At 33.3% G+C, this 13,442-nt stretch overlaps 1 protein-coding gene across 1 annotated transcript in view; it reads right to left on the bottom strand.

Moving 5' to 3' along the window:
• Positions 1–2,330: 2,330 nt before the first annotated feature.
• Positions 2,331–13,442, bottom strand: part of LOC148299274 (uncharacterized) — a 28,044-nt gene continuing 16,932 nt past the window's right edge. Inside the window, exons 3-4 of the mRNA XM_088276241.1 lie at positions 3,314–3,612; positions 2,331–2,420 (exon numbers count right to left, since the gene is read on the bottom strand). Coding sequence (XP_088132367.1) covers positions 2,331–2,420; positions 3,314–3,612 — 389 coding nt within the window. The remainder of the gene's footprint in view (positions 2,421–3,313; positions 3,613–13,442) is intronic.

The following is a 13,442-nucleotide window of genomic DNA, read 5'->3' as shown; positions in this document are numbered from 1 at the left end:
AGATGGGTGATTTTCAAAAGCTAAACATTTTATCATGTATCTGTCAGATAGATATTGTCTTCTAATGTCTAGAGGAGGATCCATAGCTTCTAATTGGAGGGCATTTGTGGGGGAAGACTTCATCGCACCCAGGATGATTCTTAAGCATTTGTATTGAATAACAGACAGTTTATTCAATAAGTATATTGGGAGGGGGTCAATTATGATACTGCCATAGTCTAATTGGCTTCTAACAAAAGCGTTGTAAAATAGTTTTAGAGTAAGAGGATGAGAGCCCCACCAAACTCCTGCTAGAGCTCGGAGAGGGTTAATTTTTCTTTCACATTTTGTGATTACAGAATTTATGTGAGGGGCCCATGACAATTTCCTGTCAAAAATAATTCCTAAAAATTTAGCCTGATTACTTATAGGAATGGAGATATTGTCAAATTTTATAGAGTTAAATGGGATTTTATGTTTTTTCGAGAACAATACTATTTGGCTTTTTGAAGTAGATAGTTGAAGGCAATTAGAAGTGAACCAAGTATTGAGAGAAGTCAAGGCTGATTCAAGTTTATTAATAGCAGTTTTCATATCTTTATGTGATATATATATTACAATATCATCCGCATACTGCAAGATTTTGCATTTTCTCGAGACTGTTGATTCCAGATCGAAAGTATAGATATTATATAGTAAAGGACTAAGTACAGATCCTTGAGGGAGGCCCTTCCAGATTTTTCTTTCTATTTTTTTATACATCCCATTTACAATAATAGTTCTTTCTTTTAATATATTTAGAATCACCTGAACAATCTTAAAAGGAAACTTTAACGAGCATAGTTTAACTTTGAGGACATTAAGGTCCACATTATCATAAGCTCCACAAATATCGATAAAAGCTGCAGCGGTGCATTCATTTTGAGAAAACGCTACTCGAATATCTGTTGAGAAAATAGAGAGATTATCGGTGGTTGATTTGTTTTTACGGAAACCAAATTGTGAAGCAGACAGTAAGGAATTGCTCTCCACAAACCAGTCTACTCTATTTTTTATCATATGTTCAAAAAGCTTTAGCATACACGAAGATAACGCTATGGGGCGGTATGAATCTCCCTTCATTGGGTCTTTATCAGGTTTTAGAATAGGGATTATCCGCTGAATTTTCCAATCAGCTGGAATTATTCCAGTTTCAAATATTTTATTTAGTATATTAATATATTTAAGTAAAATTTGTTGTGGAAATTTTTGAATCAAAGAGTATGGGATCATGTCTAAGCCGGGGGATGAGATTTTAACATATACTAGGGGAAGTAATAACTCCTCAATCTGGAAAGGTGAGTCAAACCAAGATTCTTGATTGAGAATGACTGAAGAGTGGGATGGGAGTTCTTGGATTGTTGGAACATGAGAAGGTGCCAATTTGTCAACGAAATCGTAGATCCAAGCTGAATCATCGGAAATTTTTCTGAGTGACGAAGAAGATGGGGACCTAAATTTTCGTATGGCTGTCCAAACATCTGTCAATGGGGTTTGAGGTGAGAGAGCGCAACAGAAAGATTTCCATCCTATTCGTTTTTTCTGTTTTAATATTTTTTTTGTCTCAGCTTGAACTCTTTTAAACTCCAAAAAATTTAATTCACTCATATCATTTTTATATTTGGACATACAATTTTTCCTATTTTTAACAGCTAGACTGCACTCGGAATCCCACCAAGGGCATGGCGACGGATTCCTCCGAGTCTTTGGATTTATTTTAGGGGTGGTAGAATTAACTGCGGACATAATTGTGTCTATAAATTTAGAATACTCCAGTGGGATATCGAAGTCGCTCGCAGGATGAGATTTGGAATTATTTTTTTCCAAAATACTAACAAAGTTAGTCCAGTCAGTTTTTTTAAAATTATAAATGGTGTTTTGAGTTCTAGGGGTGATGCGAGACTTAAGAGGTATGTGAATAGTGATTGGGAAATGGTCTCTCGAATGAGGATCGTCTAAGATACTCCAGGTTACCCTGGATGCTAAATCGTTAGAGCATAATGAGATATCAACAGCGCTCTGTCTATGAGATGGAGAACTTAATCTGGTAGGAGAACCGTCGTTAAGAATACATATATCGTTATCATCAACGAAACTTAAGATGTTTCTACCTGAGCGGTCTGTATAAGCACTCCCCCAGCTGAGAGAATGTGCGTTGAAATCACCTAGTATGAAAAATGATTTGGGTAACAATTTAACTATATTATTCCAGCCAGACAGATCAAAAGGGATGTTAGGGGGAATATATACTGAAATATAGGATACATTGTTTATAGATGCTGCAACAATTTGGAAAGATGAGGAGTTAGGGACTAGGATGTGGGAATAGTGAAGATGGTTTTTAATAAGAAGGGCTGCTCCTCCTCTACCATCGGGTCGGTCATCACGCAGGCAAATATAACCTGGGATAACAAAGTTGTATCCTGGCTTGAACCAGGTTTCTGATAAAGCAGCTATGTCAATTTTGTATTCCTTTAGAAGGGAACATAAATCTATTTTATTCGAAATAGCACTACGGCAATTCCACTGTAAGATAGATAATTTTGACTCCATCTCGTTAAGATGAGAGTCTTGTGTAATAGGGGTGATTATGTTATTAGAGGAGATTGGAATTTTGTGAGGCATTGTGATTTTGGAGAGTTGAATTGGAAGTGGTTTTGGCAGCGTTGTACGGTTTTTGGGGGGAGTTTTCGAAAATTGAGGTAATAAGTATGATTAATTGAGAAAGTACTTGTGATAAATTATCAGGTGTTGTAACACTGGCCTCTTTATTGCCAGACTGAAGAGCACAACCATCGGGAGAATTTGTATACGGTAAAAAGGAAATGGACTTTAATTTATCAAGAGTTGATTTGCTAATGTTAGGAAGAAACAATGACCTCGGAGCGGATTCTTTATAAACCGTCTTGTTATACGACAAAGGTTGTGAATGAGAAGATTGTTGGATATTACGGGATTGTGAGGAAGTGGTAGACTTTGTAATATCTGCGTATGATTTTCCCTTGCTAAATGTGGACTTGGCAGCCTCGTTATATGAAATATTTTGTTCAGTCATGCTCCTCTTAATTAAATTTTGCCTCAAATATTCAGGACATATTCTATTGGTAGCTAAATGATTACCTGAACAATTTACGCATGTAGCATTCTGAATTTCAACTTCGCAAGTCTCACCCATATGCTCCAATCCACACTTGAAACATCTAGGTTTGGACCTGCAAATTGTCTTGGCGTGTCCATAACGACAGCATGCAAAACAAAGAATTGTAGGATAGATGTATAGCTCAACGTCTATTACCGAATAGAATGAAAATATCTTTTTAGGGAGAATCTGCCCTTGAAAAGTAAGAATAACAGTTTGGGTGGGTACCCACGAGAATTTTTGGTCTACAGGCGACGTGACTTTTCTAGAAAGTCTTCGAGATTTCATAATCATACCACATTCATTTGGAACCTCGATATTTTTTACAATCTCTTCATGGGTCCACTCTAAAGGGATACCCCTGACCAGGCCCATGCGAGAGACCATATGGTACGGGATAAATACTTTATAGTCATATGTTTCCAAAGCATTATCATCAATAAAACTATTTGCCGCTGAGTATGTCAAAAATTGTACAGAAATCCGGTTTCGGCCGATAGATTTTATTCCTGCACGAGGAACAATACCAGGAATATTTAGGGATTGCAAAAGTTTGCCAAAATCGATGATATTCAAAGAGAAAGAAGAATTGGGGACAACGTTTTTTTGGACAAAAACGCAGAAAGGTCCACTGTCTCTTTCTGTGTATTTGTTTTTGATATATTCTGACTGTAAGGAAGAAGGATCATTAGATGTTGAAGGGGATAAGGTTTTCGGAGTTGCATTATGAATATCTTTGGCAGAATCAGTTTTAGAAATTTTTCTGATTTTGTTGGGGAGGATTGGAGACGTGGGTAATGAAGAGTTGGAAGAAGATGTAGATGGGATGTCGGGAGGCTCCTTACGACGTGTTTTAATTCTTTCCATAATTATTCAGAAATAATCCAATGAGTGTATAGAAAGAAAAATATATGTATATAAACGAAAAATATTATATGCAACTAAAAAATATTATTGTTGCAATTTACTATTACAACTAGGAAAATAATAAAGTACGAAATTTAAGAATTAAAATAATAAAATAACGATAGATTTGGCTTATCTGATAAGTAATCCTTAATCAGCAACCATTTAAACTATAAACAACTTATGAAATATCGAAAAAAACTCAAAATATGACAAAATTATTGGAGCTATGTAATATATGAACTGACAAACACAACTGTCAAAACTCAAGTCCGGGTGTTGTCATTTTGAAATAGGAATATTTTCAATTGCATTCTTGCTTCCTATATTTATAATAATTTCATTGTTTCCCAAGCACTGTGAAAATAAACATATTAGAGATTTATACTAAAATTGTCTATCTTTTACATTGAACCAGACTGCGCCTCAGAAATACTGCCGGATACTGCTAATGACTTTAAAAAATATGGTGAATACGTTTTATGGACAAAATTAAAAATAATTAAAATCTCAGGACAAACAAAATCGGTTATTCCCATCACTAGCATAGACCCAATATCCACTGTTACATTAACTCATACTGGGATTCTCATAATTTAATGTACTTGTATATGCAAGGAAGATAGGTTAAGTTCTGTACAACGGTCGGGCAGGGTATTAAAATGTCTCATGGATTAATCTTGTTTACATTATACATGTAACAGTACGTTACTTCATATTAAAGATAAATTCTTAACTTCACTAACATCTATATAGTATTAGAATGATCTAACACAGTGATTCTTAACCGGTGCTCCGTGTTGTTGTTGCAAATGCTCCGCAAATTCATGAAAACCAAAAATTGGTTGGCTCATTTACTGTGTTATTTGAGTTGCAATTATAAAGGCTAGATGGCAGCACTCATGCGAAAAAGAATATTTGATTCTATATGAACACATAAACAATTGAAAATATCATGGGAGTTATGTGTAGGAATTTGTACAGGCGGTGCTCCATCAATGGCAGGATCATTAAAAGGAATTGTTATCCTTGATTTGTGAAACTTGGCTTAGCAATTTGGATGAAGGAATGAGAGAAGCTTTTGAAATATGTAAAAGCTGATAAACTCTGGTGTCACACAAACAAATTTTCGCTGCAAGCATTTCATTGGAGTATATATGTTTCTATGTATTTTCTTACATCAATTGTAACTGCAAATTTTCACTTATATGTAATAAAATAATCAGTTTTATTTTAAGTAAAAATTATCTTTGTATGTTTTTTGTATCTTTAGTTTAGATGTACCGCGAATTTTCCATATGAACAAAAGTGCTCCCTGACTTCAAAAAGGTTCAGAACCACTGATACAACAGCATCTAATCCTTCTTATATGATGTGCCTAAAATCAGCAATTTTGGTGTGGCGTTTAGATTATATGTACTATGTAATCTCATAAAATATGGTAATCAAATACACTTCTCTCCATCTCTTTCAAACCCTTATTCCTACCCAGTGGTAGGGCACTGCATCGTATATAAACAGTGTTATCTTGATCGTAAAGATTGATAAAGACATTGAAAGGAGAGTAATTGCTAGGAACAGAGCGAATGGTGCGTTGAAATCAGTTATGGCAAATAAGAACTTATCAGCGAAAGCTAAACTGGCATTACACAATCTAACCTAACCATCATGCCATTTCGCGGCAGGGGTAGTCAGAGAGAATGGAACGCCATTCCACCCTGTCTTTGCAAACATTATTTGCCTCTTCCACATTCAAGCATCACACATACATACCCGCCGGTTATTTCGACTCCTGAACCGGCCGCTTTCAAGTGTTTCATTCCTGATTGTGCCAAGTTTTCTTCGGTTTTCCTCTATTGGTTTTATTCTCCTATTCTCTGTTATTTTTCCAACAACTTTCGCTTCATTAATTTGTTTAACCGTTCTTTCCTCACTCATACGTTCCACATGTCCAAACCATCTGAACACACCTTAATTTTATCGATAATGCTTATCTCAGCCTTGAATTCTTTCCTTATTTCACCATTCGATCATCCATCATACATCGTTTCGCAGCACATTCGTCGGAAGGATTGCATTTCGACTGCATTCAGTCTCCTTTCATCCTCCTTGTACCAACTTCTTGCTTCGCTTCCATACATAGGGGGTTGGAATCAGGACTCCGTTGTGTACTGCCAGTTGAGCTTTCGCTGATAGGTTTTCATTCGATATGACTGATTTTAGTGCACCATTCACTCTGTTCCCAGCAAAAAACAAAAACAAAAGAAATAAAAGAAAATCTTTGTTTTGCATCTGATGTAATCAGTTTCCAGGTATTGCCATATTGCCAAAGTCTGCGTAATCGGAGGGCATGTATGACTAGATGTATGGATGTGAAGGAGGCTAGGAGTGTATGTCAGGACAGAAGAGTGTGGCGTTCCATCCTCTCTGCCTACCCCTGCGGGGAAGCGGCGTGATGGTAGTAGTAGTAGTAGTAGTAGTAGCCATATTACAAAATTATAATAACGTAATAACATTATCGCGACATCTCCAGAATGTATTACAGCAATGCGATACGATACACTTTCTGTCAAGGAGCCTTCTGTATTTCACTCGTTTGTAAATCAGATCACACCCCCATTTGCAGCTGCAAGGGAACGTGATCCCCGTTCGCCGCCACTCAATCCCAACTGAATCTGGAAGGCTTCCAAGAACTTCCTACTTCAAAGAAAGATATTAAGGAGTGGAAAATAATTTAAATTCATTCTCCGCCAACCCGCAAAATTATTTCTAACGATTCAAAACCACGGCAGTAAGAAAAAGCGGACTCATTTTACGGGTGTTCCTTCAATATTTATTAAAACTCTTCCTTGTAACATCTAAAACAGTCAAATTGAATCGTCACAAAACACATTGAAAAAAAAATTCCTTCAATATTTGTGATTGCATATTTAAAATATAAAAATATCTTTTAGTATTCAAAATTGAATTATTAAAAAGATAAAAAATTTTGAGTGTGTCCATTTGGAGTGTGTCCACAAGTATTTACTTGTTCATAAATCTGGATTATCTCCAATCATAGGAGTCATTCTTCATATTATTTTTTTGAACCTCTCACCAATATATGTATCTAGTGAAGTTCTAGAGATTCAAGAACAACGTTTCGAAATTGGTTCAAGTATATAGAACTTCCAAGAATTTGAGAAGTGTGGTTATCAATAATGGGTAGAATTGGTGAATGTTACACGTGTGTAAAGTAATCACTTAAAGCAGCCTATGACGGTCGTCAGCCCCGTAAATGCCTAGACTTCCATATTTTTCTTCATCATTGATGAGATGTGAAAAAAAAAATAATTAAAATATAGATTTGAGAACAAGGATTAAGGATTTGTACTTATAATTACATTTTGTACTTATAAGCCCATTTTGCATATTTTTACCTAAGTTTTTTTATATATTTTATTTATTGTTTCGGCATTCACTTTGCGCTAAGACATGATGAAATTGAAAATGAAAACACTTGCAAACAAGTTTTGCCCGGACTTTTATATTCTTCTTCATCTATGTGGAGATATCAATTATTTTATGAAAAAACTCCTAATTGGAGATAATCCAGATTTGTTAACAAGTATTTGAACACACTCAAAATGTTGTAAAAAACAACATTGTTACTTTTATAATTAAGGTATTGATTTTAAAAAAATACGTAAAAGTTAAATTAGTAATCTACAACAAACTAACCATAATTATATTTTAAACTGTGTCTCCCTTTGAAAATATTTTAAAACGTTTAAGCGCAATGCGGAATCGAGTCCAAAGCTCCTTCAGGATAATATTTAAAATTTAAATAGCTACGAAAAACATCTAACTAGGTTAGATCACGGCTATGATTACTTGAAGAAAGTTTATTAAGCAAATTTTGATTAAAGAAAACTTCTTAAGCTCACCGGTCGCGCAGAAATCGGAAACTTTTCATCATAATTTTTACTTTTTGTATACCTGTTGGTATTTTGTGACATCTTTCTCTGCAGGGAATACGTAAATAATAACTTTATCAAAGAAGTTCGAAAAATATTTTACATGTTTAGTACGTACTACGATATGTAGCGTATAAATAATTTTTAATGCCTATATAAAATGTACAGTACTAGAAATTATTTACAACATTCTAATTATGTACAATACTTCACAAATCTGGATAATTCGATTCAATTGATTAATTTATAGTTAAAATATGCATGACAAACTAAAATTGAAAATTAATGCATTAACAGAAATTCTAAAATTTTCAAAAAACTGTTGTTAAAGATGTAGAAGAATCCCTTAAGACATATCGCTCACTCCTTTCAAGAACGTCATAAATCAAAATCGACAATTTTCAGTTGTGCATGTTTTCGGAATGCCCAGAAAATGTACTGTATCCCAGCAAAAGAGGCATATTTTTAACTTAATATTTACCCGCTACAGGGCAGAAAGTGTTGTTTTTGCATTTTGAGGAAAAGGTATTGTTTTATTATTTTTTTAAATATACAAAATTTTTTCAAATAGGGAAAAAACCTTCAGGTTTTACCTAAAAATATTTGTGGCATAGTAAAAAGTTCAATAAGTGGCTTGATATATATTTTTAATACATTGTATTACATTTTTAAACTTTAAAAACGTTCTCCTGAAAAATCAAGTTTTTTTGATTTATGACGTTCTTGAAAGGAGTGAGCGATATGGAACAGGTCAATATCCAGCGTGATATTGTTCAGCACAGCGGTAGCTTTTCCTACAGGTATAACCATTGGCAGGTTGGTCCTGTATATATCTCCGCTTAAGAATTATTCTTAACATTTTTGACATCTCATCAAAGATGAAAAAGAAAATGGAATTCTGGGCATTTACAGGGCTTACGACCGTCATAGGCTTGGTTAAGTGATGAAGTAACACAAGTGTAACATTTATTTAATTAATATTTCGATGCAATACCATCATTCGTGGAGAAAATTACAAATAGCAAAATCTTAAACACGTTTTGTTTAAACTTTTTAAAATAAAACAACATTGTTTTAACCACTTTTTATTGGTACACTTTTTCCAACCGGTTTCGACAAGAACCTTGTCGTCCTTAGCATACGTTTTCGTATTCAGACGTATTCGTTGCGCAATGCTCAATAAAAGCAATAAATAGGAGTTTTTTTAAATATTTTTTTTTAAATCACATTTTCATATTGAGTGCTTGGAAGTTTTTGGCATCGTAAGGGAAGGGTACTTAACTACCAGATAACCTAACGATGAGTATTTCAATTTTTTAAGAATTCGTACATAAACCCTGAGGATGACAAGGTTCTTGTCGAAACCGGTTGGAAAAAGTGTACCAATAAAAAGTGGTTAAAAAAACTTGTGTTATTTTATAATGTTTATAAAATATGCCACAAAGTACAGGCGAAAAACATTCAATAATTTTTTTTTAAATGATATTTAACGATAAAAAACAGCTAATAATTGAGCTTCTTGCAGATATTTCAGACTGCATTGCAGCCTGATAGACTCGAAGATACATCTAGATGATATAAGTTGTAGTGAAGTCTAAAACTTCACCTCTGCGGGAAGTGGAAAGTCTATCATGGTCTTCTGACTTTCTTGGAATTAAAGATATATCCTCGATTTGAGTCAAACCCAAGAAAGATTTATAGAGCTTTTTCACTTTGTCCATCTTGCAGGATAGTCGTCTTGCTAATTTTTCCTTCTATCATAACCATCAGTTGTGAAATTATCACATTGTATCTTGAAATAGAAAATATGATTATATTTTGACAACTCATCAAAGATGAAGAAGAACATGGAAGCCTGGGCACTTACAGGTTTTACGTACTAATAAAAGAGTTTCTGCTCAATAAAAAGCTTCTTTTCATCTCACCGATAGTGTCTGAGGTGAAGTTCTAGTGATTCAAGAACAATGTTTCTAAATTGATTCATATGTAAATATAGATTTTCCAAGAATTTGAGTAGTGTAGTTGTCAATCATGGGTAGAATTGGTGAATTTTACACGTGTGTAAAGTGATCACTTAAACCAGCCTATATTCTTCATCATCGTTGATGACATGTTAAGTATTTGGACACACTTAAAATGTTGTAAAACATATGATTTGTGTCGGGTTGTGGTCCCGTGGTTAGTGTCGCGGACTCTCAAGTCAGAGTTTCTCGGTTCGAACCCACTCTACCACAATTTGATACCTATTTCTAATAATGAGCCAATTAGGTTCACAGAAATAGTATAAAATTGGAATATTTGTGTTAATAATAAAAACACAAATATTTCAATAAAAAATATATATATATTTTGAAATCTCATCATAGATGAAGAACAATATAGACGTCTGGATATTTATAGGTCTTGCGACTAGTCAAAGGCAGGTTTAAGTGATCACTTAAAACACGTGTAACATTCACTATTCTTCTTTCACTGTGATTTACAACTAACTACTCATTTTTCTGGAACTTCATTAATTGAAAACATTATTAAAATTTTAACGCTTGTAATTTGATTAGATATTTTACTCACCACATTTTTGGGGTGTCTAAATTCAGGTTCGCAAATCTAGGTTTCTCCACATTCTCGTAGAAGCTGTTTATATTGAAGAACAAAAATAATGCTTTAATTTATTTATTTTTATCTTTCGATGGTGAAAACAAATATCATTATTAGTCACATACATAATACTCCCAATGAGTAATTTCCATTACTCATTTTGGACGTGGTGTGAAGGTTAACGAGACTGAAATACAATTAAGAATGTTAAAAAAGATGAAAAATTAAAAAACAAAACTAACACACAGTAAATAATAAAACAACAAACGGGTATGGAAAATAGGAGTATATAAAAAAATAAGGTAAGAAACATGTTTAATGGAAAGGAATGCGAAAATAAAACTAAGTAATAATAAAAATATATTTCCATAAAGTATTTTTTCAATAAATATATTTTTTTCAACTTTTTAGTGGATATATGCAGATTTAAGAATAATAATTTGGATACACATAAAATTTTGGGAAGAAAATATTATCTCTATGTTAATTTTATACAATGATTTTATCTTTACGTAACATATACTGTTGTTTATTCCAAATCAGTGGTTCTGAGGTACAAAAGAAAATGTTTTGTAAGTCAGATTTCAAGGAAAAAATACCACATTGAAGATATTTTGTTCATACGTTCCGGCGTGACGTATGAATCGTTGTATCCCTGCCGTTCCCATTCAGTGCGACAAATGGGACCCTTATCCAAAACCATTCGAACGTTCAGTCGTCATAGCGATATTTTCTTTTTCTGTGTATATTTTGTTCGAAGGAGGAGAGAAACACATTTATCAGGGTTTTCCTGCCACGTAGACACAAAACAACATAAAGGCACATTATTCGAAAAGGTTTACGACTCTTTTTGTGCACTGCCATTTCACCCAAAAGAAAAAATAATGTCCCCATAAAGAACAATGCCTTTCTTTTTTACTATTCTGCACAAGAGCTTTGGATCTATTTACTAGCTGAATTGACATGTTCATGCTGAAAGACCCACACATTTAGGCATCAAATACATGCAATTATATATGGTACAGATGCGTGTTTACAACTCTATTCCATAAATAGGTAGAGTAGAAGTATTACAATCTTGCCCCCTAGCTTCAGGGTCTGATTTTTTATTATTATTTACATTGATACAAGTACACGTGAACATCAAACGATCTAAGTTCATTAGAGCTTTATATCAATATAAATGGTTAATAACATAAATAATATGAATGAAAATGGTTTTTGTTTGTCATATAATTTTTTTTTAATTATAAGCAAAAATATACACACACACACACACACACACACACACACACACACACACACATATTTGTAACATATGAAACAATTATTAAATATGTCATTTTTATTAAGACTGGTTAATTTATGCAGCCTTCCAAATAAATAATAGTTTGAAGTAAGTCAGTCAAAGAAAAGTTGAGATCAATTGCAATTAAATTAATCATTGATACAAACTGAAAAAAAGGATTTAAATAATAAGCTAAAAATACGTAAAAAACTTCTAAATAGATTGATATATATATATGTTTTTTCATGTCTGCAAATATACGAGTATATTAAAAAAATAAAACATATTATCTATAGAATCAGTAGCTGCTTCAGAGAAAACTTTTCTTTTCGAATCGTATAAAAAAAGTTTTGTCGAAAATTTCAATTAGGTAAATTTTTCATAATTTCCGGAGTGATTCGGCAACCGGAAGAGAGTTTACCAAATTTTATATAAAAACATGATAAATTTCCACCATCTAATATTGCCCAAAGCAGAAAAACCGGAATACAATTATTTGAATAACCATCGATTATTATTTTCTTCCATTAGAAACCTCATTTGTTATTATCTAAATGTTTACAATAAAAAGTATTCTAAACATTGTATTTTTTTAACATTCGGAAATTACACTAGCACTTATAAATTTCCTTCAATATTATATTATGTAAGTAATAACACCACAACTGGTGTTAGTATGGATTTCCAAATTGATTTGGGTTATGATTGATGGATTTCTGTGGTTTTGGTTTGGAGGTTTAATTTAAATTTTGGTATTATAAGGAAGCATGCAAAAATTCATATAATGTTAATAAATAAAATATGTTCAAATAAATAACAAGCTTTTATATAAGTATTTCAGAAAAATTTTATGGTATATAATTTTTATTTGTTCCAATTTATAAAAATCAAGCTGTAGTTTCGCGGTTAGTGTCGCGGATACTAAAACAGAGTTTCTAAGTACGAGCCCATTCTATCACAACTTGATTCCTTTTTTAAGTAACAGGCATTTTTTTCCTTTTTTAATCTTTGATAAATACTGTTTATTAAATATTTCCTCCACAGAAAACGAGCAGCTGCATGCTCAGTAGCAAAAGGTGCTAATCACTTTTAGCTTATCTGACTAGCTTAACGCCATTACTGACTTAATTTGCACACATTAATTCACTACTACGATGAAACAAATAAGATAAGAAATAAAATAAAATAATAATAATATACTGTTTCAAAATACGTCACCATTATTATCAATGTTTCCTTTTACAAAAAATCTTGTTCCTTAACCCCCCTGCCTGTATTTATTAACTTACATATACACTTGTATTATTGTCCGCCTCCGTAGTGTAATGGTCAGCACGCTCGGCTACCGTTCTGGAGGTCCCGGGTTCGATTCCCAAGGGGGGTCAAATAAATATAAGTGATTTTTTCACTCTAATATTTATTCAACATTACCCTGGACTGGTACCTGAAGCGAAGGGCTGATCACCTTTCCTTCGTGTGTAAACGATCAAGATAACACTGTGTTCACATAAAGCAGTGCTCTATGCACCATTGGGGT

Source organism: Brachycentrus maculatus, unplaced genomic scaffold (assembly GCF_059751285.1).
Source record: "Brachycentrus maculatus isolate JH-2025_06_01 unplaced genomic scaffold, ASM5975128v1 h1tg001217l, whole genome shotgun sequence".
NCBI classification, from domain to species: domain Eukaryota; kingdom Metazoa; phylum Arthropoda; class Insecta; order Trichoptera; family Brachycentridae; genus Brachycentrus; species Brachycentrus maculatus.
Note: the sequence above shows the minus strand (reverse complement) of the source record. Positions and strands in the feature narration are given on the sequence as shown.